Below are 24,501 nucleotides of genomic sequence, written 5' to 3' on the forward strand. Positions count from 1 at the left end.
AAACCTAACCTCAGAGCAATCTTGACTGGCATGCCATTACTTATTGGAATATACATTGGGTTGACAACTATGTTGTACTGCAGAAAAACTTTACTGGATATGGCGTAAAACAGTTTTTTAGTATGGATGGTTTACCATAGGTTCCCAGTGTGGCTATAATACTGAGACAATCTGCATGCCCCACATGAAGAGAGGAGTTGAAATAGCCATTGGGTCTATGACATCTAAGCCTACATTGTAACTACAGGCCATAGCCCCAGGTTACTCTTAGTTTGAAAGGTAGAATCAGGTTTAAACCCCTGAACCCCATGTGCATTTCAGAACCGGTATGCAATTCTTCTGGTTCTATCTTTAGCTGTCGTTGCCGTTTGTCCATCATCAGGAATTCGACAGAAATGACCCGTGTGCCTTACTTAAGAAAGCTGTTTTGGTGAGCTCTTGTGATGGTTTGTGAACTGCATATGTACTTCACTTCCAAATCTTTTATTAGCTTGATAGTTGGTTAATGTTGAATTTACTTCTAATTTGATGGTGGCCTGGGCCCTCTTTCATGTCTTTCACACAATTTTTTGTAAATCTGTTTTCTGTATCTTTTCTAGTAAATGACACTATAACCTAAACAGCATCTTTTTCAAAAAATTCATGAGAATTATGACGTACAAAGCTTTGTGGAAACTGGAGTAGTTCACTATCCACACACTCTGTTCATCGTGTGATAAATATCTCCTATTTTTAAAACAAATGTGTTCAGTCTTGTTTTGTCAGGGTATGCATTATGACTTTGGTTTTTACAGATGTACATGGCATGTTTACCCATTTGATGGCCGAGCTATCTAATCTGTCTTCAGTGACAGTTGAGGCTATAATCTGATGTTCGAGTCTGACAATGAGTGGAAGAGATTTGAGAACATTTGTCACCAGTCACAGATTCTACAGCAATCCAGCCGAGAAAGGTCTGTTAATCGACATAAATGTCAAAGGTCTTTTGGTGAAAAGAGAGATGTGTTGAAATAATACCTCATATCAGTCATAATGTGCTCTGAGGTTTCAAATACCAAAATATGAGAGTTTCAGGGAGTGATAAAAACCAGCATTACCGCACTTCAAAAAAACATATGTCACAATGAATTGGGGTGTTCAACTCACTGACATTTGTTTATGAAATGGGTTTGTTGTTAACATGGCATCATATCCATTGTTAAAATTGTGTCCATGTTGCAATAAAGCTTTCAAATGTATGTAGGGTCTGTTTTGTATGAAACACAGTATAGCTCCCTAAGCTTTCATGTTCCCTGCCTTCTGTCACCTTCATCTTCCCTGCCTTCTGTCACCTTCATCTTCCCTGCCTTCTTTTACCTTCTGTCACCTTCATCTTCCCTGCCTTCTGTCACCTTCATCTTCCCTGCCTTCTTTCGCCTTCTGTCACCTTCATCTTCCCTGCCTTCTGTCACCTTCATCTTCCCTGCCTTCTTTCGCCTTCTGTCACCTTCATCTTCCCTGCCTTCTGTCACCTTCATCTTCCCTGCCTTCTTTCGCCTTCTGTCACCTTCATCTTCCCTGCCTTCTGTCACCTTCATCTTCCCTGCCTTCTTTCGCCTTCTGTCACCTTTGCGAAATGGCAGTGTAGGGCAGCACATGCATCAGTTTGAATGGCGGAGCTTGCTGATAGGTCACCTGTTCGTATCCTGATACTGATGGTTTGGCCAAAGCTTTAAGTTATGAGGTTTATCAGGTGGCAGGCAAGGTGCTGTGATTTCCTCAGGGCTGTGCCTGGTCTCCTCTACCCATAACAGTGTTATATGCAGAACAACATTGAAGGTTTTGGTCTGAAACTATAAATGTGACAGTATTATCGTTAATAGGGATTACACTTTCTGAATATAGCACAGATTCTAGTGCTGAAAATTGGCTGAGACCACTGTTTGGAACCAGCATCCTCAGTCAGGCAATTCACCAGCAGTACATGTTAACCGTCTAAACTTGTCTGATATATTCACATAAGGGAGTGATTCACCTATTGTCGTTTGTGATCATCAGAGGGGTAATGAATGTTCGCTGTAAAATCTACCAGTCAACTACCTTCTATTTTTGTGGAAGGCCTGTTGGTCGAGTGGTCTCAACGGTTAACATGTATTGCTGGCGATTACGTGCCTGACTCTGAGGATGCTGGTTCGAAACCCTCAGTGGTCTCAGCCAATTTTCAGCACTAGAATATATGTTATATTCAGAAAGTGTAATGCCTATTAATGATAATACTGTTACTTAATCCACTTTCTAAAATGACATCTAAACCTGTCTGATATAAATGTGACATTGTGACCGTGCATAAAGAAATTTTATGAAATGTAACTCAAAATGGTGCTTTCTGAGAGCTTTTAGGTCTGTGAATGAAAGAAATTTGTAAGGAAACTTAACTTTTTAAAATGCGATTATGATGTAAATCAACATATTTTTTGTTGAATTTACATGTTAGTTTTAATACAGTTTGATTAATTTGGGTATCCATCAGTTTGTGAATTCAGTTTGATTTCCAGATCTAAGATTTCTCTGGATGTTGCCCTGCATAAGTGTGACTGATATCGCACAAATGAAATATTCATGACTACTAAATGACTTACCAATCAGTTAAATCATATCAGGAGCAAGGTCTCCTAAAGAACATATATATTTATGCGTGCATATATCCTATAGCACATGAATAGGCTGTGTGATACTGGATGTTCACTGTAAGTCAAACCAGGACGATCTCATGGCTTTCATTGAATTATGAAATGATAATCAAGTTTCCTAGTTCAAAGAATCGGGAGACCTGGGGTTCAAGTCCCAGTCAGGTCATACAAAGACAATAAGAATGATACTTGCTGTTGCCTCGCTTGGCGCTCAGCACTGAGTGGCTAGAGCAAGGAAACCTGATTGGTTGGCAGCAGACATGGACTCTCCCTGCCACAAGACAAACACAGTATATGTACACACACCAAATGACACCTCGTTATATGACTGAAAAATTTTTAAATAGAATGTTAAACCCTGTGAATACATACATACATGCAAGAATCTGAAACTTTTCTTTACTGAAACTTTCAAAAGAATGTACGAATTTGTGAACTTTGTACTTTGAATGAGGCTGTAATGAACTGAGTTGTACTGATAGAGAGATGTATTGTTTTTTTTTGTGAATGCATGTACATATAAGCTGGAAAAGCTTATAACTTATGGCTGTATTTGTTTTTCTTTACTCAGATACGTTAGTTCGCCGAGTGACTGATGGATTGGGCAGTGACAAATATGGTCAGGTGGATTATGAGAAACTCCGTGCCATGGCGACGGAGAAAAAATTCTCCTCCCACAAATCCTTAATTAAGATGAAGAAAATTGAACAGATGTCAAAACAAACAAAAGAAGGCCACATTCTGAAGCAACACAAGATGATTTGGCAAAAAGAATTTAGCCGCTTGAACAGCCATCGAAAGAAACTACAGGCCGACATTGACATTCACATTAGACAAGGATTACTTGATCCTCAGTGCACGCAGCTTTTCCAAGATTTGGAAGATTTTGAGAATTTGCTTGCGTCAGATTTTGCAAAGTTCAAAGAGGCCACCACCAGTCCAATTTGGGCGCTGAGGTAGATTAGTTTTTTGTGATCTTAACTACTTCTGCAACTAATGATTTGAAATATTCTGAGAGAACTGTGGGGTGTAGAGAAATAGTATGCACCGTTTTATGATGTTTTATCTTCAATGATACAAGACATCATTTTTAGTGTCATTTTCATGTTAATTGCATGCATAAATTTCACTGAAAAAAAAAGGCTTTAGTGGTTGAAAAGGTTGAAGATTTACTGTATACAGCCTACACCCATGGGGTCATCATTAAAAGATTGTTTGTTGCATGTAACCTGATGCTGTCAGAAAAAAACAGGGTCAGTCTGTAGGAAATTATTTATTTTCTTTCCGGCAAATGAAAAGGGCAGAATAACATGAATAACAAGGTAACATGGATAGGGAAATAGGAAAACATGGATAGGGAAATAGGAAAACATGGATAGGGAAATAGGAAAACATGGATAGGGAAAGGAACTTCAACCTTTAGCCTACATGTACCAAATAGAGCTCATAATTGAATTACCACAGAATTAAGATGTTCTATCCATTTTGTCTGGTTTCTATCCACTCTCATGGTCTAATGAAACATTGGGGATCCCTGGATACTGTAAATCTTCAACCTTTTCAACCACTAAAGCACTTTTTTCTGTGAAATTTATGTATACATTTATTATGAAAATGAGCCTAAAAATGATTTTTCTGTGTCCCTAAAGACATAAGCTTTATAATACTGTGCAAATTATTTCTCTACACCTCATAGTTCTCTCAGAATGTTTCAAAATATTGGCTGCAGGGGTGGATGAAAACGTTAAAGAATGAGGGTATGTAGCTTTTACTGCGTAAGCATGCCTCATGGAAATAATACTATTGCTCAGTTTATACTGAGAAAGGATAATTATTTCTTACACGGTAAATGGCCCAAACTTTCACCCATTGCTAAGCTACATGTACTTTAATGTATTTTGTCCTATTTATTTTGAGGTTTGGTTTGAAGGTAGAAATGACATCCTTCTTGAGGAATGTAAGTTTCAGAACCAAAAGAGATGTTCTGTGACTTTGTTTGTGTCCGAAGTGCATTTTTTTTGGATTGAAAATTTAGTTCATTGAAAGCATATTCTATTTTAATGAAGATACAATGATCTCAGTATTCAATGTATATGTATTAATGATTATTTCTCCAACAATTCTTTTTTTTTAAATTTTTTTAATTTTTTTTCAATTTCTACATTTATGGTGACAATTTTATTATGGATTGAGTTCATATGTTAACCAGAGAGGACCTGCAGTACTGGTTGACGGAGAATCAGGCTGAGTTGAGGAACGGTACTCCGGAGGCTGTGGAGAAACACGTGGAGATTCGCTGTATGGTGGATAACGTGTGGCATCAGCAGAGGGAGATTCTCAGGAGACTGCAGAATGACCGTGTGTCACTGGAGAGAGAACTTAAGCTAGGTCTGATCGTCATTCTTATAGCATTTGATAAGCGTGTTTGTATAACAGTGTTTAAGCATTTGATTTGGGTGTTGAAGAATTTCCAGCTGGGGGCCTAAGCAGCCAAGGTAATACCGGCATGGTGAATGACCCAGGAGCCTCTCACTAATGTGGTGGCTGTGAATTCAAGTTCAGCTCACCATGGCTTCTTCTCTAGCCTGTTCGTGGGAAGGTGTGCCAGCACTCTGTGGATGGTCATGGGTTTCCCCCCTGCCTGTGCCCTGTTCCCTTCCACCATGATGCTGGCCGCCGTCCTATAAGTGAAATATTCTTGAGGACGACTAAACTGTTTGGCTGAGTTCATTTTTTGCCCAATAATAAATTACCTTTTCAGTTAGCTTATAAATGTAATTATAAAATCATGTTCCAGAAACCTGAGGAAATGATGCAGCCCAACATTTGAGTGATAGATTCAAGCATATCACCCCATTGCATGGCTGAAAATTTCAGCCAATTTTCATGACAACTCAGGAGCAAGCAGTCTATTTATTTGACACAGTGCATACAATTTATCCCATCAAAAAATTTCTTCGACTGTCCTCCGCATACAGTTTGTGGGACATTGGTGACAGTATAAATTAAAGCCATTGATGGCACTTTGTTTGGCTGTTTGCACATATAATGTTTGTGGAAGACCACTTGTCTTCCTCCAATATGGCTGTCATACGTGTGTATATGTAGTTCGTCTGAAACTTGCCAAAAGTCGTTGGTTTATCCTTGACACTCCTCCACCCATAAAGCTAACCATCATTGTATACAAAGTGAAAAGTCCTCGAGTGTTCTGTTAAACAACAGTCGTAGAAATAAATAAAATTTATTCAGTGTTCCACACATGTAACTATGTTCTTTTCATAAGTTGTTGTTATTTTGAGTTATGTTGTTTTCTTTGTTTTTTCTTTCAGGAAGTTTAGCTGAGTTGTATAACGCGTATCTCCCAGAATCCCACATGCCGCGGGATCAAGGCATTCCCGAGGAAGCCTTTGACCTGGAGTGTCCTGATATGGATTTCAAGGCTTCAATTTTACAACAGTTTATCCTGATTGATGAAAAGTACCTGGAAAGACTGTCAGCATTGGAGGAGCAACACCGCTCTGTTTTGAGGTATTGGTTATGTAGTCTATTATTTCATTAGTGTTTAAGGCTGTAGCTAGTAATCTATCCCTCATACATCATAGACAGATTTGTGGTGGAAGAAACGGGAGTGGCTGATGGAGAAAGCCACTGCCATTTCAATGATACTTGATAAAACTCTTCACTTATTATATACATGCAGCTGGTTTGATCTGAACGAAAGGGTCTAGGCTAGATTTGAACCTGCTGCCTAGCATGCCTAGAGGACTAGAGGACACTGCTTGCTTACTAAGCCAGTGAGTTACGATTTGGCCAGGAATGGTTTTACTGGTTTTAATGAGGCTCACTATGAAAGGAAATCTAAATATAGTTGATAGCACCAACGACCAATTTATTATGATTTTATGACTTATTAAAGTAAAAATTTAAAACGTTGTCACAGTGCTTAGTTCTTGGTTTTAGAAGGTGAAATTTTCACACATTTGTCTTAACATTTATGAGGTGGTCAAAATTATAATTTACAGGGCCTGAAAATAAACTTTAAAACCATGTTTCAAATTTTGACTTATGTCAAAACTGGCTTTGTGGAATTGACCCTAATAACATACTGTAGTATACAAACAAAAATATGTTTGTCGTGATTGACCCAACCAACACTGTAGACATGGCCAAAAGTTTTTATTGTGATTTTGTTAGAATACGTCCCTCACTATTAATTTCCTTAAAATCCCAATCTTTATCATTAGTTAGAGTGAAAAGAAGACAAGAACTTACCATATTTTCTCGTATAGTGTCGGGTTATATCCTACAAAGCAACATGTATCATTTCTTTGGTACAATTTAAACTCTCCCAAAATAAAGTAAATGTAGAAGATAAGTGTTTTTTTTTTTCGATCTTGTTGTTTTTTTTTGTTTTTAATTTTTTTTTTAGTCAGGACCAGAATGGTGGATGGAGTGAAGATGATCATTTCATGTTCCAAATTATTCATGAACAGTACCCTTGTGACCTCCCAAACAGAAGAGCTCTAATCCTGGACAGAATCAGCAAACATCTTCCTCACAAAACCAGATTCCATGTGGTTAGTTGAGCAGTGCTGTCAGTACTGGTTTTCAGGTTAAGCTTACACATCTTCTTATAGAGTAAGGGAGAAGTTTGTTAAAATCACAAATGTGTCCTTCAGATCTTCTCCCAAGTAGTTGTTGCACACACCTGTACAAGCAAGTATTTACGAAAGCTTTTCCCTTAGTTTGTGCCATGAATTGACTGCTTTCTTACAGAGATGCTTTACTCCAGATGAATTTTAAAATGGAAGCAGATTACTCCACTGTGGTTTTATCAAATGGGACATTTATTGTTCAGAGTTGAGGAGTTCTGCACTTCAGCTGTTATATTTTAGTTTAATGGACATTGTTTGTTGATGTTTATGTTCAGTTTCTCTCCAGGTATTTCACTCAGATTCTCTCCCAGCAAAATTTAAAAGCTTATTACCCCATTGTTTTTTTCTTTTGTTTGTTGTAGAACATGAACAAGTATTACTGTAGCCCTGACATGTCCATCTATGACTGTGTAATGGAGACATTTGTTTTTCTGTGTTGTCAGGTAGAACATGAACACTGGTGGTTAGGGTACAAGTATTACTGTAGCCCTGACATGTCCATCTATGACTGTGTAATGGAGACATTTGTTTTTCTGTGTTGTCAGGTAGAACATGAACACTGGTGGTTAGGGTACAAGTATTACTGTAGCCCTGACATGTCCATCTATGGCAGTGTAATGGAGACATTTGTTTTTCTGTGTTGTCAGGTAGAACAGGGACACTGGTGGTTAGGGTACAAGTATTACTGTAGCCCTGACATGTCCATCTATGGCAGTGTAATGGAGCCATTTGTTTTTCTGTGTTGTCAGGTAGAACATGAACACTGGTGGTTAGGGTACAAGTATTGCTCTAGCCCTGACATGTCCATCTATGACTGTGTAATGGAGACATTTGTTTTTCTGTGTTGTCAGGTAGAACATGAACACTGGTGGTTAGGGTACAAGTATTACTGTAGCCCTGACATGGCCATCTATGACCGTGTAATGGAGACATTTGTTTTTCTGTTGTCAGGTAGAACATGAACACTGGTGGTTAGGGTACAAGTATTACTGTAGCCCTGACATGTCCATCTATGACTGTGTAATGGGGACATTTGTTTTTCTGTGTTGTCAGGTAGAACATGAACACTGGTGGTTAGGGTACAAGTATTACTGTAGCCGTGACATGTCCATCTATGACCGTGTAATGGAGACATTTGTTTTTCTGTGTTGTCAGGTAGAACATGAACACTGGTGGTTAGGGTACAAGTATTACTGTAGCCCTGACATGTCCATCTATGGCAGTGTAATGGAGCCATTTGTTTTTCTGTGTTGTCAGGTAGAACATGAACACTGGTGGTTAGGGTACAAGTATTACTGTAGCCCTGACATGTCCATCTATGGCAGTGTAATGGAGCCATTTGTTTTTCTGTGTTGTCAGGTAGAACATGAACACTGGTGGTTAGGGTACAAGTATTACTGTAGCCCTGACATGTCCATCTATGGCAGTGTAATGGAGCCATTTGTTTTTCTGTGTTGTCAGATAGAACATGAACACTGGTGGTTAGGGTACAAGTATTACTGTAGCCCTGACATGTCCATCTATGACCGTGTAATGGAGACATTTGTTTTTCTGTGTTGTCAGGTAGAACATGAACACTGGTGGTTAGGGTACAAGTATTACTGTAGCCCTGACATGTCCATCTATGGCAGTGTAATGGAGCCATTTGTTTTTCTGTGTTGTCAGGTAGAACATGAACACTGGTGGTTAGGGTACAAGTATTACTGTAGCCCTGACATGTCCATGTATGACTGTGTAATGGAGACATTTGTTTTTCTGTGTTGTCAGGTAGAACATGAACACTGGTGGTTAGGGTACAAGTTTTACTGTAGCTCTGACATGTCCATCTATGGCAGTGTAATGGAGCCATTTGTTTTTCTGTGTTGTCAGGTAGAACATGAACACTGGTGGTTAGGGTACAAGTATTACTGTAGCCCTGACATGTCCATCTATGACTGTGTAATGGGGACATTTGTTTTTCTGTGTTGTCAGGTAGAACATGAACACTGGTGGTTAGGGTACAAGTATTACTGTAGCCCTGACATGTCCATCTATGACTGTGTAATGGAGACATTTGTTTTTCTGTTTTGTCAGGTAGAACAGGAACACAGGTGGTTAGGGTACAAGTATTACTGTAGCCCTGACATGTCCATCTATGACTGTGTAATGGAGCCATTTGTGTTTCTGTGTTGTCAGGTAGAACATGAACACTGGTGGTTAGGGTACAAGTATTGCTGTAGCCCTGACATGTCCATCTATGACTGTGTAATGGTGCCATGTGTTTTTCTGTGTTGTCAGGTAGAACATGAACACTGGTGGTTAGGGTACAAGTATTACTGTAGCCCTGACATTTCCATCTATGGCGGTGTAATGGAGCCATTTGTTTTTCTGTGTTGTCAGGTAGAACATGAACACTGGTGGGTAGGGTACAAGTATTACTGTAGCCCTGACATGTCCATCTATGACTGTGTAATGGAGCCATTTGTTTTTCTGTGTTGTCAGATAGAACATGAACACTGGTGGTTAGGGTACAAGTATTACTGTAGCCCTGACATGTCCATCTATGACTGTGTAATGGAGACATTTGTTTTTCTGTGTTGTCAGGTAGAACATGAACACTGGTGGTTAGGGTACAAGTATTACTGTAGCCCTGACATGTTCATCTATGACCGTGTAATGGAGAAATTTGTTTTTCTGTGTTGTCAGGTAGAACATGAACACTGGTGGTTAGGGTACAAGTATTACTGTAGCCCTGACATGTTCATCTATGACCGTGTAATGGAGAAATTTGTTTTTCTGTGTTGTCAGGTAGAACATGAACACTGGTGGTTAGGGTACAAGTTTTACTGTAGCTCTGACATGTCCATCTATGGCAGTGTAATGGAGCCATTTGTTTTTCTGTGTTGTCAGGTAGAACATGAACACTGGTGGTTAGGGTACAAGTATTACTGTAGCCCTGACATGTCCATCTATGACTGTGTAATGGGGACATTTGTTTTTCTGTGTTGTCAGGTAGAACATGAACACTGGTGGTTAGGGTACAAGTATTACTGTAGCCCTGACATTTCCATCTATGGCAGTGTAATGGAGCCATTTGTTTTTCTGTGTTGTCAGGTAGAACATGAACACTGGTGGTTAGGGTACAAGTATTACTGTAACCGCCACAAATCGATTCTTCATGACTGGCAGAGAGATCGACGAGAGCTAATGAACAAAGCTAAGGTGGTGTTCTCTGAGGCCTGTGTCACCCAGGAACTGGAATCTGCCTTGGAAGACTGCAAACAGAAGCAGAGAGACCTGTGTAAAACGCTGTATGATAAGGTAATTACAGCAGAGAGACAGTGTAAAATGCTGTATGGTAAGGAAATTTACATCTGGAGAGATGTGTAAAACGCTGTATGATATGGTAATTACCCGCAGAGAGACAGTGTAAAATGCTGTATGGTAAGGAAATTTACATCTGGAGAGATGTGTAAAATGCTGTATGATAAGGTAATTACGGCAGAGAGACAGTGTAAAATGCTGTATGGTAAGGAAATTTACATCTGGAGAGATGTGTAAAATGCTGTATGATAAGGTAATTACCGCAGAGAGACAGTGTAAAATGCTGTATGGTAAGGAAATTTACATCTGGAGAGATGTGTAAAACGCTGTATGATAAGGTAATTACGGCAGAGAGACAGTGTAAAATGCTGTATGGTAAGGAAATTTACATCTGGAGAGATGTGTAAAACACTGTATGATAAGGTAATTACGGCAAAGAGACAGTGTAAAATGCTGTATGGTAAGGAAATTTACATCTGGAGAGATGTGTAAAACACTGTATGATAAGGTAATGACGGCAGAGAGACAGTGTAAAATGCTGTATGGTAAGGAAGTTTACATCTGGAGAGATGTGTAAAATGCTGTATGATAAGGTAATTACGGCAGAGAGACAGTGTAAAATGCTGTATGGTAAGGAAATTTACATCTGGAGAAATGTGTAAAACACTGTATGATAAGGTAATTACTGCAGAGAGATAGTGTAAAATGCTGTATGGTAAGGAAATTTACATCTGGAGAAATGTGTAAAACACTGTATGATAAGGTAATTACTGCAGAGAGATAGTGTAAAATGCTGTATGGTAAGGAAATTTACATCTGGAGAAATGTGTAAAACACTGTATGATAAGGTAATTACTGCAGAGAGACAGTGTAAAATGCTGTATGGTAAGGAAAATTACATCTGGAGAGATGTGTAAAACACTGTTTGATAAGGTAATTACAGCAGAGAGACAGTGTAAAATGCTGTATGATAAGGAAATAACATTTGAGGAGACATGTACAAAACACTTTATGGTAAGGTTATTATGTCCAGAGAGATGTGCAAAACACTGTATGGTAAGGTAATTATGTCCAGGGTGACCTGTAGAAAATGCTGTATGATATTAAAGGTAATTAGGTCTGGTGATACATGTTCCTGTGTAAAATGCTGTAGGATAAGATAGTCGAGATTACGTCCGGAGACATCTACATAAAACGCTGTAGAATTAGATATTATATCAAGATTTCATTTGGTGAGAGACCTGTGTAAAATGCTGTGTGATAATTTGGTAAAGATTGCGTCCAGAGAGACCTGTGTAAAACACTGTGTGATAAATCAGTGAAGATTATTTTCAGAGAGACCTGTGTAAACACTGTGTGATAAAGCAGTAAAGATTATTTTCAGAGAGACCTGTGTAAAACACTGTGTGATAAAGCAGTGAAGATTATGTTCAGAGAGACCTGTGTAAAACACTGTGTGATAATGCAGTAAAGATAACGTCCAGAGAGACCTGTATAAAATACTGTAGGTAGTTGGGATTAGGTCAGATGAAGTTTTCTTAAGTTGTTTTTAATCAAGTTGTTAAATAGTATGATTTTATTTGTGTAATGGCATGATATGTAACATAACTAAAACTCTGAAATCAGTATGTACCTTAACTGGGTGGATGTCATGTCGGGTGTATTTTGGCATCACTATGAGTTTGTTTGCAGTGGAAAAAAATGTTGAAAATAATTTTAAAAACTCCAGGAAAAGAAAGAAACAAACAAAAACAAGCTACTATGTCGTTGGATGTTGTCAGGTGGTGAAATGGCGAGAGCAGAAAATGGAGGCGATGTTGCTGGAGAATCAGATAGAGGAGAGAAGACGAAAAGAAGCTGAGGAGCAGATGAGGCTGGAGGATGAAAAGGAGAAAAAGAGACGCAAAGTGGAAAAAGAAAAGGTTGCTCGAAATTTTTCTAGTACAGCTATCTCATCATAAATTACTGTACAAGTATATGATGTAAAATTTACCAAATAAAGTATATTTTTAGAGGCAAATAAAACACTGTTTTTTGATGCTGAAACTTAAATTTTTCCACTAGAATATCATTCCAAACATCAAGACACCTTTCTAAATCATGGAAAAAATTTTGAGTCAAATACAGTAAGTCAGTAAAAAATAGAAATGTTCTGAAATAGAATTCTGTCTCACTGTAAGCATATTTCTGCATAATATTTCAGCAGTTTTGTAATGGAGTCAAATTAAGGTGAAATGTAAACAGTTTCATTCTGTTAAAAGAAAAGTTAAATTGCATTTGTGCTAGAATATTCATGGGTATATGCACACTAAAATAGCAATGAGAAGGATGTTCCAGTGTGTTTGAGCACAGATTTGTAAATAATGTTACATTAATTCATTATAGATCCATAAATTTCAAGAAGAGAAAAACCTTGTGAAGCAGAAAGCTGAGGAAGAAGAACAAAGAAAACTTGAGGAGATGAAGCAGATGTTAGCTGAGCAGGCGGAGTATGATCGGCAAAGGTGAGGAATATTCCTTAGTGTTTTGTTTTCATAATGTGTAACTATATCTAGTTGTAAGTATGAATGTGACTGCTGGCTCATTGGGCTTGCTCCTCTCACTAGGCTTGCTCCTTTCATTGGGCTTGCTCCTCTCACTGGGCTTGCTCCTCTCATTGGGCTTGCTCCTTTCATTGGGCTTGCTCCTCTCATTGATTGCAGATTAAGAAGGTCAGAGGTTTGAATCAGCTTTTCACTGGTACGGCAGCTGTGGCTTTAAGACAGGAGGTTGTCAGGAACGATGGCATGGTGGTTTACTCTGGTGTGTCCGGTTTCATCTGCCCATAAACATGGCTGACATTCTTAAGAAATTGTAGTGAAGAGTATGGTTTTTATTTGCCTATGCCGTGGGTCATATTAGGTCATGATGACCATGTCTCAGTCTGTCAGTGATGTTTCTGATACATTGTTACACGACATGGTGTCATATCTGGTGTTTCTGCTATGGTCACAACAGGGTGTCATATCAGGTGTCTTTGGTATACTGTAACTGAGTGTGCATCAACGGAATGATATGGGGTGTTTTAGTGCATGTGTGATGTGTTAACAATCAGGGGAGAGTACTGTGAATATGACTGCATCTTATTCTATCACTGCAAACACTGCAAATAACTTAAAGAAATAATGGTTAGTGTGATCATAAACTTCAAATAATCGATTGACTGTTACATTTCTTCAACAAATGCATTCTGTTTGTTCCAAAGTTATGAACAAACTTTTGAAAATCTTGTGAACATAATCGTTTTCGTGAAAAATGAACAATAATTTACATGGCAGATTTTGATTTCTTGTTCTGCAGAGTGAAATATCGAGAGGAGGTGTGTCAACAAAAGGATGAAGACAGGAAAGCCAAGGAAAGGGAGAGAATCAGGGAAGAAGAAGAGAAAGAGCGTAGACTGGATGCGCTCAGAGAGCAGGTCAGAATTCCATAAGTTATCTGTGTGTGGAGAAGGGTACATGTGAGTTTAAACGCTGTATAATTCCCCATATACATGTGCCCTTTTTTTTGGATAGCAATTTTGTTCGTACAACGTTTATTACATAGAAAGAAATTCCAGCACATATATAAAGCTGAGCTAAGGAAAAATCAAGTAAGCCATGTCGATGGTACGTAAGCTCTGATATGGTGGCGTTACCTCACAATAATGCGGTATGGAATGCAGTGTCTCAAAGAAAATTGATGTCAGTCTGCGCAGTGTCAGCAACGCAGGGTTCAAAGTCCGTGTCACAAAGAAAAATCATGTCTGTCTGCACAGTAATACATGATTGACATAACCTTTATCCTGGCTGTAGGATGGCCTGCAGCTCCGACAAGTGCATGTCAGCATGATCAGCCAGTGGCAGTTGAGGATCATCAATGATGTAGGGACAATTTATAATAATCCCCTTGTTCGTATTTTTCTGTACAGAATTTTTCTTGTGTTTTTACTGTCTGGTACACTGATAACAGATTTATCATTATTATTTTCAGCTCAAGACCTCTTTCAACAAAACTACCGTTATGATTTTCCATTTCACATGTTATTTCAGTATAGATGTATTTATTTATTTATTTTATTGGTGTTTCATGCCTTACTCAAGAATATTTCGCTTAAATGACAGCAACCAGCGTTAATGATGGGAGAAAACTGGGCAGAGCCCAGGGAAAACCCACGACCATCCACAGGTTGTTGGCAGACCTTCCCACTTATGTAGATGTATTTACATTTTGTTTTCAAAATTTGGCTTTCCTGTTTCAGGTCAGAATTGTGGCTGAATCAGATCCGGCCAGAGTGGTTCGAAATACGGAGGTCAGTTGTTGTCATAATTTCAGCCCAAAGTGTCACATTAATTTGCAGCTAAAAATCCACCTTTTCACGGCAAAATTTTAGTCAATTAACCGTAATACATCAGGCATGGGAATTTTTTCTCCTGTTTATAGATTTCAGACTTTGTAGTTTAAAATGTGAAAAACAAAAAGCAACGGGCTTCATCAGACCTGCTGATTGCTATTGTTATTTGGAGTTAGGGTGATGAATTTTCAGACTTTTTTGAAACACTTCAGACATACTTCTGACAATCAATTCCCATGCCTGTAAATACAATGAGTGGTACATCATGTGTTGACGTTGTTGTAAAAGGCTAACTACACTTTGACTTGTACACTGTACACGACCTGAAAATCAACAGAATGGGAGACTTGAGGACGAGGTACACAAAAGTTCCAAATCACAGTGTAACACACAGTTTTCTTCTGTGTCACACTTACATTTCCTTACACCAAACACACTGCAATGTTTGTAAACTTCATGTTAGCTTCAGCACTGATACACCAATAATTGTGATGAAATTAAGAAAAAAACAAAAGAACAAAAGAGCTCACAGTTTTGAACGGTTTTGTTACAGGTGGCGAAGGAGATTTATGAGTTCCATAATGGGCTATAAATCATTCACTCAGTCAATCAATCAGTTTTTAATAATTTTGCAGGCCTGGAGGAACAGACTGTTGGGAGAAGAAGCAGATGTAGAATTGCAGAAGCCTCTGTTTGATGTGCACACCTTCACAGAGAAACAGGTTTGTAAACTGTACCATACTGAACTGAATTTGTTTTTCAAACTATTCTTCTGCCGATGATTTACACTGTACATATACTTAATGGTCTGGTCACACTTACATTTGCTTACACTATACTTGTACTTAATGGTCTGGTCACACTTACATTTGCTTACACTATACTTGTACTTAATGGTCTGGTCACACTTACATTTGCTTACACTATACTTGTACTTAATGGTCTGGTCACACTTACATTGGCTTACACTATACAGGTATGGAGTGGTCTGGTCACACTTACATTGGCTTACACTATACAGGTATGGAGTGGTCTGGTCACACTTACATTGGCTTACACTATACAGGTATGGAGTGGTCTGGTCACACTTACATTGGCTTACACTATACAGGTATGGAGTGGTCTGGTCACACTTACATTGGCTTACACTATACAGGTACGGAGTGGTCTGGTCACACTTACATTTGCTTACACTATACAGGTACGGAGTGGTCTGGTCACACTTACATTTGCTTACACTATACAGGTACTGAATGATCTAGTCACACTTACATTTGCTTACACTATACTTGTACTTAATGTTCTAGTCACACTTACATTTGCTTACACTGTACAGGTACTGAATGGCCTAGTCACACTTACAACTGCTTACAGTATACATGTACTTAATGGTCTAGCCACACTTACATTTGCTTACACTATACAGATACTTCATGGTCTAGTCACACTCACATTTGCTTACACTGTACAGGCACTGAATGGCCTAGTCACACTCACATTTGCTTACACTATACATGTACATGTACTTCATTATCTAGTCACACTTACATGAGCTCCATAAATGTACATGCTTGCCCAATTTTGTCACATTTCTTGTGATTCAAATCAGCTGCTATTGACTACCACCATAAGAACTGTAGAGGTTTTACATATACTTGTAAGTAGTGGTAGTTCTGATATGACAGAGCCTTGAGAACGACAGAACATGCATTTGACTCATATGACAGTATACAGGATTATTAGTGGAGGATAGAGCAGACAGTATTCATAGAGATTCCATTTCAGTACTAACAAGTAGGATTTGATCAGTAGAGTAAAACAGTTTGTTGCAAGTGTGTTGTTCAACCCAAAATAAAAAAAAAAACAAAAAAAAACATAAAATTCAAATCACATTTCAGTAGAAAAGATTATGGAATACTTTTCATTCATTTATGAAAAGTTTAAAGATTAAGTCATGTTTACTGTACATGTACCTTCCCAGAAACGTAACATTGTTTGATCACATACTTTTTTTATATGTAACAGGTGATTGGTGACCCCAGGGTGAGGCTAGAGGCCAGGCTTAGGGAGGCAGGGGTGATGCAGTCAGACTATGCTAGGCATGTCATGTCCAAGATAAAACCCATCCACCCACCCAGGAGAGACATGGAGTCAACAGTGTTCAAATATAACTAAAAACAAAGAGTCTTGTCCAGGACAAACTGCCATGTCCATGAAACCAATCCACTCACTCAGGAGACATGGAGTGATCAGTGTTCAAACAGAACTAAACACAAACAGTTATGTCCAAAATGACACCCACCCATCCACCCACTCAGGAGACATGGAGTCAACTGTGTTCAACAGAACTAAACACAAACTGTCATGTCCACTCACTCAGGAGACATGGATTCAACTGTGTTCAACAGAACAGAACACAAACTGTCATGTCCAAAATGACACCCACCCATCCACCCACCAAGGAGAGTCATGGAGCCAACTGTGTTCAGCAGAACTGAACACACACTGTCATGTCCAAGAGACACATCCACTCACTCAGGAGACATGGAGTCAACTGTGTTCAACAGAACTAAACACAAACTGTCATGTCCAAAATGAAACCCCAGCAACCCACCCAGGAGACACATGGCATCAGCTGTGTTCAAATATTACTGTAAATTACACAGTACTGCATGTAAGGAACTCTGGCTTTGATACATGTAAAGCACAGATGTGTGTGTATTACTTACTATGAATTTCAAAACTCACCACCTAAGCTGAAGTTCTGCATTCATCTGTCTTGCCTTGGCCTTGCTACCAACTGTATGTCTTCTCCCTAAACAGAAGTCCCATCAAGAAACAAGGGAAGGGCCATAATCTAAATGAGAGATAGAGTTGTATGAGACGTGAAAACTGGATCTTGTTATTTCAGGTGCTCGTGTCCACGTACATGCAATTGTTTGTCAAGCAATAGTAAAAGAAACTTCCTCATCCCAAATAACCCATCATCATATCACTTTATCATACCTCATAGAGTGATTGTTGGTTTCCATTGGTCAGTGCATGGTCACATGATATCCTCAAAACATGTACAATGGTCACACGTTCAAGCCAGCAACGACTCGCTAACAAAGTATATCCCACGTTCGCGAGGCAACAGCCAACGATCTCATGCTGATATTCAACGATGCCATGTTTATTGCTCAGCAGTTCATTACCACTGTGTGTGTGTGCTCTGAGGTTCACTTGTTTGTGATGTAAACAACCGGATGATGGCTGGCACCACTGTATCGATGGTACAAATTCAGCGATTTAAAACACCAACTGAGAAAGTACACTAATTTTTCCATATAATAAAATGTGAAGTGCATGCTGGGGAATGAGATATCGGGAATTTTCAGCTCTCTAACTTGTGCTTTGCACTTGTTGCACTTCTCTCAAACTGACAATTCCCCAGCATCCCTCAGCATGCACTGTATGTATACTCTGTATCCCAGTGTTCATTATAACAACAAATGCAATAACATTTTCCTCAGAAACCAACTTGGCCGATGTATAAAGTGTTGAGTGGAGTTTAATTGCAGACACCTGTTACGAGTGTGGAAGTAGCGAACTACTGACATGCCACTGAGGATTCATAGCGTGTGTGGCACTGTAAAATAAAACATCAAATGACATTTTTTGAAGTGCTATTCATATTGGCTATGAAACAAAAAAAAAGCAACCTCGGGTATATAATATATACACTATACTCAGTTTATGTATATCCATGTTTATGATTGAATACACACCAGGGTTATAAACCCAAATAATACCTTTAGAATTGGACTTATTTTGTTAAAATTGATGACTGAAACAATTGATGTTCAAGGCAACTTTCGTACATAGAGTATTTATTACATTGTTGTTAATGCCATACTCCGTACTCAAGAACTTGATCTTAGGTATATGCAGGCCAGGTAAGCAACGACACATGTACATGTACATGTAGATTTACGAGCGGAAGAAATCAACTTGCGCAGGCCAGATAAGTGACCTTACATGTAGATTTATGAGTGGAAGATACCCACTTGTGCAGGCCAGGTAAGCGACGCTACATGTAGATTTATGAGTGGAAGATACCCACTTGTGTAGGCCAGGTAAGGGACGTTACATGTAGATTTACGAGTGGAAGATACCCACTTGCGCAGGCCAGGTAAGCGACGCTACATGTAGATTTACAAATGGAAGAAATCGACTTGCATAGGCCAGGTAAGAGACTCTACATGTACATTTAGAAGTGGAAGAAATCAGCTTATGCAGGCCAGGTAAGCGACGCTATATGTAGATTTACAAGTGGAAGAAACCAACTTGCGCAGGCCGGGTAAGCGAAGCTTCAAGTAGATTTACGAGTGGAAGATACCAACTTGCGCAGGCGAGTTAGACTAGTGGCAACTAATTCCAGCTTTCCCACTTGTTATCCACATGCTTGCTCACAATATGGGTGGAATTACAAATGATCTTTAAGATCATAATAGGGAGCAGACAGCCACACGAGCACCACCGCCCGCGTTATAATAGTCACCAAATTTAAAAGGAAAAAATTAAAGCGGGCAAACCTATTTATCTGAGTGGTGTTTAAGAAGGCCAGCATTATGGTGGGAGAAAAGCGGGCAGTGCAAAGGGAGAAAACCCACGACCATCCATAGGTCGCTCTCAGACGTTTCCACATACGACCTGAGAGGAAGCCAGCATGAGCTGGACAGTGAGTGCGTTATTGAGAGGCTCCCAGTGCCATTTCGCTGCACTGGCATGCCAACAGTTGTTGAGTGGCGTACTCTTCACCACTGAGCCATATCTTGCTCCTACTTCATAGGATAGATTATTGCATTTCAGTTAAAAATGCACTTTCACAAAAAACCTTAAAATGACACTTTTGATACCAATATTTCAAAAATTTTTTTTTTTTTGCAAGAAATTAATCACACTTCACACAAGAAACTAAGAAACCGTATGAGGTAATGGAACTGATCAGAATTAAGCAAAAAGACCCCATGAGCTAATGGAATTGATCAGAATTAAGCAAAAAGACCCTATGAGCTAATGGAACTGATCAGAATTAAGCAAAAAGACCCTATGAGCTAATGGAATTGATCGGAATTAAGCAAAAAGACCCTATGAGCTAATGGAATTGATCGGAATTAAGCAAAAAGACCCTATGAGCTAATGGAATTGATCGGAATTAAGCAAAAAGACCGTATGAGGTAATGGAACTGATCAGAATTAAGCAAAAAGACCCCATGAGCTAATGGAATTGATCAGAATTAAGCAAAAAGACCCTATGAGCTAATGGAACTGATCAGAATTAAGCAAAAAGACCCTATGAGCTAATGGAATTGATCGGAATTAAGCAAAAAGACCCTATGAGCTAATGGAATTGATCAGAATTAAGCAAAAAGACCCTATGAGCTAATGGAATTGATCAGAATTAAGCAAAAAGACCGTATGAGGTAATGGAACTGATCAGAATTAAGCAAAAAGACCCCATGAGCTAATGGAATTGATCGGAATTAAGCAAAAAGACCCTATGAGCTAATGGAACTGATCGGAATTAAGCAAAAAGACCCTATGAGCTAATGGAATTGATCGGAATTAAGCAAAAAGACCCTATGAGCTAATGGAATTGATCGGAATTAAGCAAAAAGACCCTATGAGCTAATGGAATTGATCGGAATTAAGCAAAAAGACCCTATGAGCTAATGGAATTGATCGGAATTAAGCAAAAAGACCGTATGAGGTAATGGAACTGATCGGAATTAAGCAAAAAGACCCTATGAGCTAATGGAATTGATCGGAATTAAGCAAAAAGACCCTATGAGCTAATGGAATTGATCGGAATTAAGCAAAAAGACCCTATGAGCTAATGGAATTGATCGGAATTAAGCAAAAAGACCCTATGAGGTAATGGAATTGATCGGAATTAAGCAAAAAGACCCTATGAGCTAATGGAATTGATCGGAATTAAGCAAAAAGACCCTATGAGCTAATGGAATTGATCGGAATTAAGCAAAAAGACCCTATGAGCTAATGGAATTGATCGGAATTAAGCAAAAAGACCCTATGAGGTAATGGAATTGATCGGAATTAAGCAAAAAGACCCTATGAGCTAATGGAATTGATCAGAATTAAGCAAAAAGACCCTATGAGGTAATGGAATTGATCAGAATTAAGCAAAAAGACCCTATGAGGTAATGGAATTGATCAGAATTAAGCAAAAAGACCCTATGAGCTAATGGAATTGATCAGAATTAAGCAAAAAGACCCTATGAGGTAATGGAATTGATCAGAATTAAGCAAAAAGACCCTATGAGCTAATGGAATTGATCAGAATTAAGCAAAAAGACCCTATGAGCTAATGGAATTGATCAGAATTAAGCAAAAAGACCCTATGAGGTAATGAAATTGATCAGAATTAAGCATAAAAGACCCTATGAGCTAATGAAATTGATCAGAATTAAGCAAAAAGACCCTATGAGCTAATGGAATTGATCAGAATTAAGCAAAAAGACCCTATGAGCTAATGGAATTGATCAGAATTAAGCAAAAAGACCCTATGAGCTAATGGAATTGATCGGAATTAAGCAAAAAGACCCTATGAGCTAATGGAATTGATCAGAATTAAGCAAAAAGACCCTATGAGCTAATGGAATTGATCAGAATTAAGCAAAAAGACCCTATGAGGTAATGGAATTGATCAGAATTAAGCAAAAAGACCCTATGAGGTAATGGAATTGATCAGAATTAAGCAAAAAGACCCTATGAGGTAATGGAATTGATCAGAATTAAGCAAAAAGACCCTATGAGGTAATGAAATTGATCAGAATTAAGCAAAAAGACCCTATGAGCTAATGGAATTGATCAGAATTAAGCAAAAAGACCCTATGAGCTAATGGAATTGATCAGAATTAAGCAAAAAGACCCTATGAGCTAATGGAATTGATCAGAATTAAGCAAAAAGACCCTATGAGGTAATGGAATTGATCAGAATTAAGCAAAAAGACCCTATGAGGTAATGGAATTGATCAGAATTAAGCAAAAAGACCCTATGAGGTAATGAAATTGATCAGAATTAAGCAAAAAGACCCTATGAGGTAATGGAATTGATCAGAATTAAGCAAAAAGACCCTATGAGGTAATGGAACTGATCAGAATTAAGCAAAAAGACCCTATGAGCTAATGGAATTGATCAGAATTAAGCAAAAAGACCCTATGAGGTAATGGAATTGATCAGAATTAAGCAAAAAGACCCTATGAGCCAATGGAATTGATCAGAATTAAGCAAAAAGACCCTATGAGCTAATGGAATTGATCAGAATTAAGCAAAAAGACCCTATGAGCTAATGGAATTGATCAGAATTAAGCAAAAAGCACCACTTGAAAATAGCTAACTTTAGGTGAAATGCTGTACAGTAATGGCTGATTCTATGTAGAAGGAACATTTATATTATAATCTTACACAATATATAGAGTTGAGGTGCCTTTGTGGCTCTGGTGTTGGCACGACAGCATGTTGCAATGACGCAGGAGACTATCACCATCATGTGGTAGCTGTGAGTTTAAGTCCACCTCATGCCGGCTTCCTCTCCGGCCATACGTGGAAAGGTCTGTCAGAAACCTGTGGATGGTTGTGGGTTTCCCCGACCCCGGTTTCCTCCCACCATATTGCTGGTTGCTATAGTATAAGTGAAATATTCTTTACTAGGCCCTACAATGTAAAACGTCAATCAAATAAAATATATGGAGTTGTGAACAAATGACCTCAAAACAACTTTTTATCGAGGAAGATTTTTAATTTGTGACTGGAATTTCAAGAGCACGAAAGAATGTAGTATATATTGGTCTGACGGTACAAAAATACATGTATTAAATGTACAACAAACATGACTCAATGGCATTAATTATGTTTGAGATTTACTGTAAAACAAAATAGTGGTCAACCACGTCAAAACTGAGCAATCAATTTTCAGCAGTACAGGCTTACATGCTTACCTGGCAAGATTCATGTTAAAGCTGCATTTAGTTTGAACATACACAGCTTGATTTTCAGAAAAGTTTTAACATTATAATAGTTTTCATAATTGTTTTACAGTTAATATCAGGTGCATATAGTCATAACCTATATGGCTTAAGCCTGATTCTAAGAAATTCAATGCACATGTGCAATTCTGATCATGGTACAAGCAATTAAATTAATAGGCAGCTTTAGGACATTTTGCATAAATTATTTAGTATTGTATACAAATTATGAAAACGAACAAAATCATTTCTGCTTAAACAGAAAAATTAAGACTAATTATACACTTTATGTGTTGTAATATTTTGTCAACTGATTTGTTTCTGGTGTCTGATGTTACAAATGTAACAAAACTGTCAAATTATTTACAAGACGAGGCCTTGACATCAAACAGACTAAAATTAAAATGCTTCATAACAAACACAAACTACTATAAAAGGCAAGCCAATATAACTACACCCCCCCTCCCCTTTCCCAACAACTCAAAAATAAAATACATAAACAAAAATGTCAACACAAAAAGCAGATCACACAATGTACTCATTTCAGGCAAGTTGTCAGCCGATCATTTCACTGGTTTTGGAACAAAAATTGAAAAAAAGTTGAACACAATTAACAGAAATGTTTTGAAGTCTGAAGTTTTGTGAAAGTTATGAAAGTATTATTAAGAGGAAACAATTTTCTCAAACATCACTGATTTCATCTTTCAGTTCAACTGTCTGACTTAATTAAAACCATAAATAATATAATATTAATATTTATAATAATGATATAAAATCAACAGATTAATACTGCAATCAAAAAAGGCAAGATATACAAAGTGGTTAACATGGACTAGGTGTGGAGCATTAAAACAAACAAGGATATAAAACAATCTAGACCTGACTAACATGTACCTGTATTCATAATTCTGAGATAATGGAAAGGTTGAAATATTGCATGTACATTTCAAGCTTCTGGGAAAATTTAAACTACTTAATCAACTATCTACACAGAAAAAATTCTGGTACATGTAAATGGTGTTGATGACCCACACTTTCACACAGGAATTTTGGTTAACCCATCTGTTGTATCTCCACAACATCTTAACATTACCTAATGTTCAACGATGTATATAGTAGGTGTATAGACCTCCACACGTAGATGCTTTTTACCTCCTCTTTTCTCTCTATAAATGTACTCCATTATAAAATTTAAAATTAATTCAATGAACTCCAGATCTACTCTCTAACTAAACACCATACCTGTACTATAAACTTATGAAAACTGTCAACAATTCATGACAATATATATCTATATATATATATATATATACCTGTGATGAAATGAAAACTAACTCTGATTTATGACAAGGGAGAAATGTCGGTGAAATACACTCGCAACATCCTTTTCTTAAATCACTATAAATCTACACCAGTTGTCTTTAAGTCAGAAAATGGGTCAATGCTATTTCAGCACACAGAATTTCAG

At 38.1% G+C, this 24,501-nt stretch overlaps 1 protein-coding gene across 1 annotated transcript; it reads left to right on the plus strand.

Moving 5' to 3' along the window:
• The first annotated feature begins 350 nt into the window (after positions 1-350).
• On the plus strand, positions 351-17,310 carry LOC135477959 (coiled-coil domain-containing protein 148-like). Its single transcript, XM_064758196.1, has 13 exons — positions 351-430; positions 795-953; positions 3,241-3,625; positions 4,879-5,057; positions 5,999-6,197; positions 7,099-7,246; positions 10,418-10,624; positions 12,409-12,549; positions 13,013-13,131; positions 13,967-14,084; positions 14,907-14,957; positions 15,635-15,721; positions 17,025-17,310. Exons 2-13 carry the CDS (start codon positions 887-889, stop codon positions 17,172-17,174), a joined length of 1,851 nt encoding a protein of 616 aa, XP_064614266.1. The 5' UTR covers positions 351-430; positions 795-886; the 3' UTR covers positions 17,175-17,310.
• The last annotated feature ends 7,191 nt before the right edge of the window (positions 17,311-24,501 follow it).

The sequence above is a fragment of the Liolophura sinensis genome, chromosome 11 (assembly GCF_032854445.1).
Source record: "Liolophura sinensis isolate JHLJ2023 chromosome 11, CUHK_Ljap_v2, whole genome shotgun sequence".
Lineage (NCBI taxonomy): Eukaryota > Metazoa > Mollusca > Polyplacophora > Chitonida > Chitonidae > Liolophura > Liolophura sinensis.

What these genes read in the sequence shown, in the direction of transcription:
- LOC135477959 (XM_064758196.1), top strand. Translation starts at nt 887, where the DNA reads ATGAGTGGAAGAGATTTGAGAACATTTGTCACCAGTCACAGATTCTAC. An exon ending in AGTCCAATTTGGGCGCTGAG is followed by an intron (nt 3,626 to 4,878) that starts GTAGATTAGTTT and finishes TATGTTAACCAG; the next exon opens with AGAGGACCTGCAGTACTGGT. An exon ending in GAGTGGTTCGAAATACGGAG is followed by an intron (nt 14,958 to 15,634) that starts GTCAGTTGTTGT and finishes ATAATTTTGCAG; the next exon opens with GCCTGGAGGAACAGACTGTT.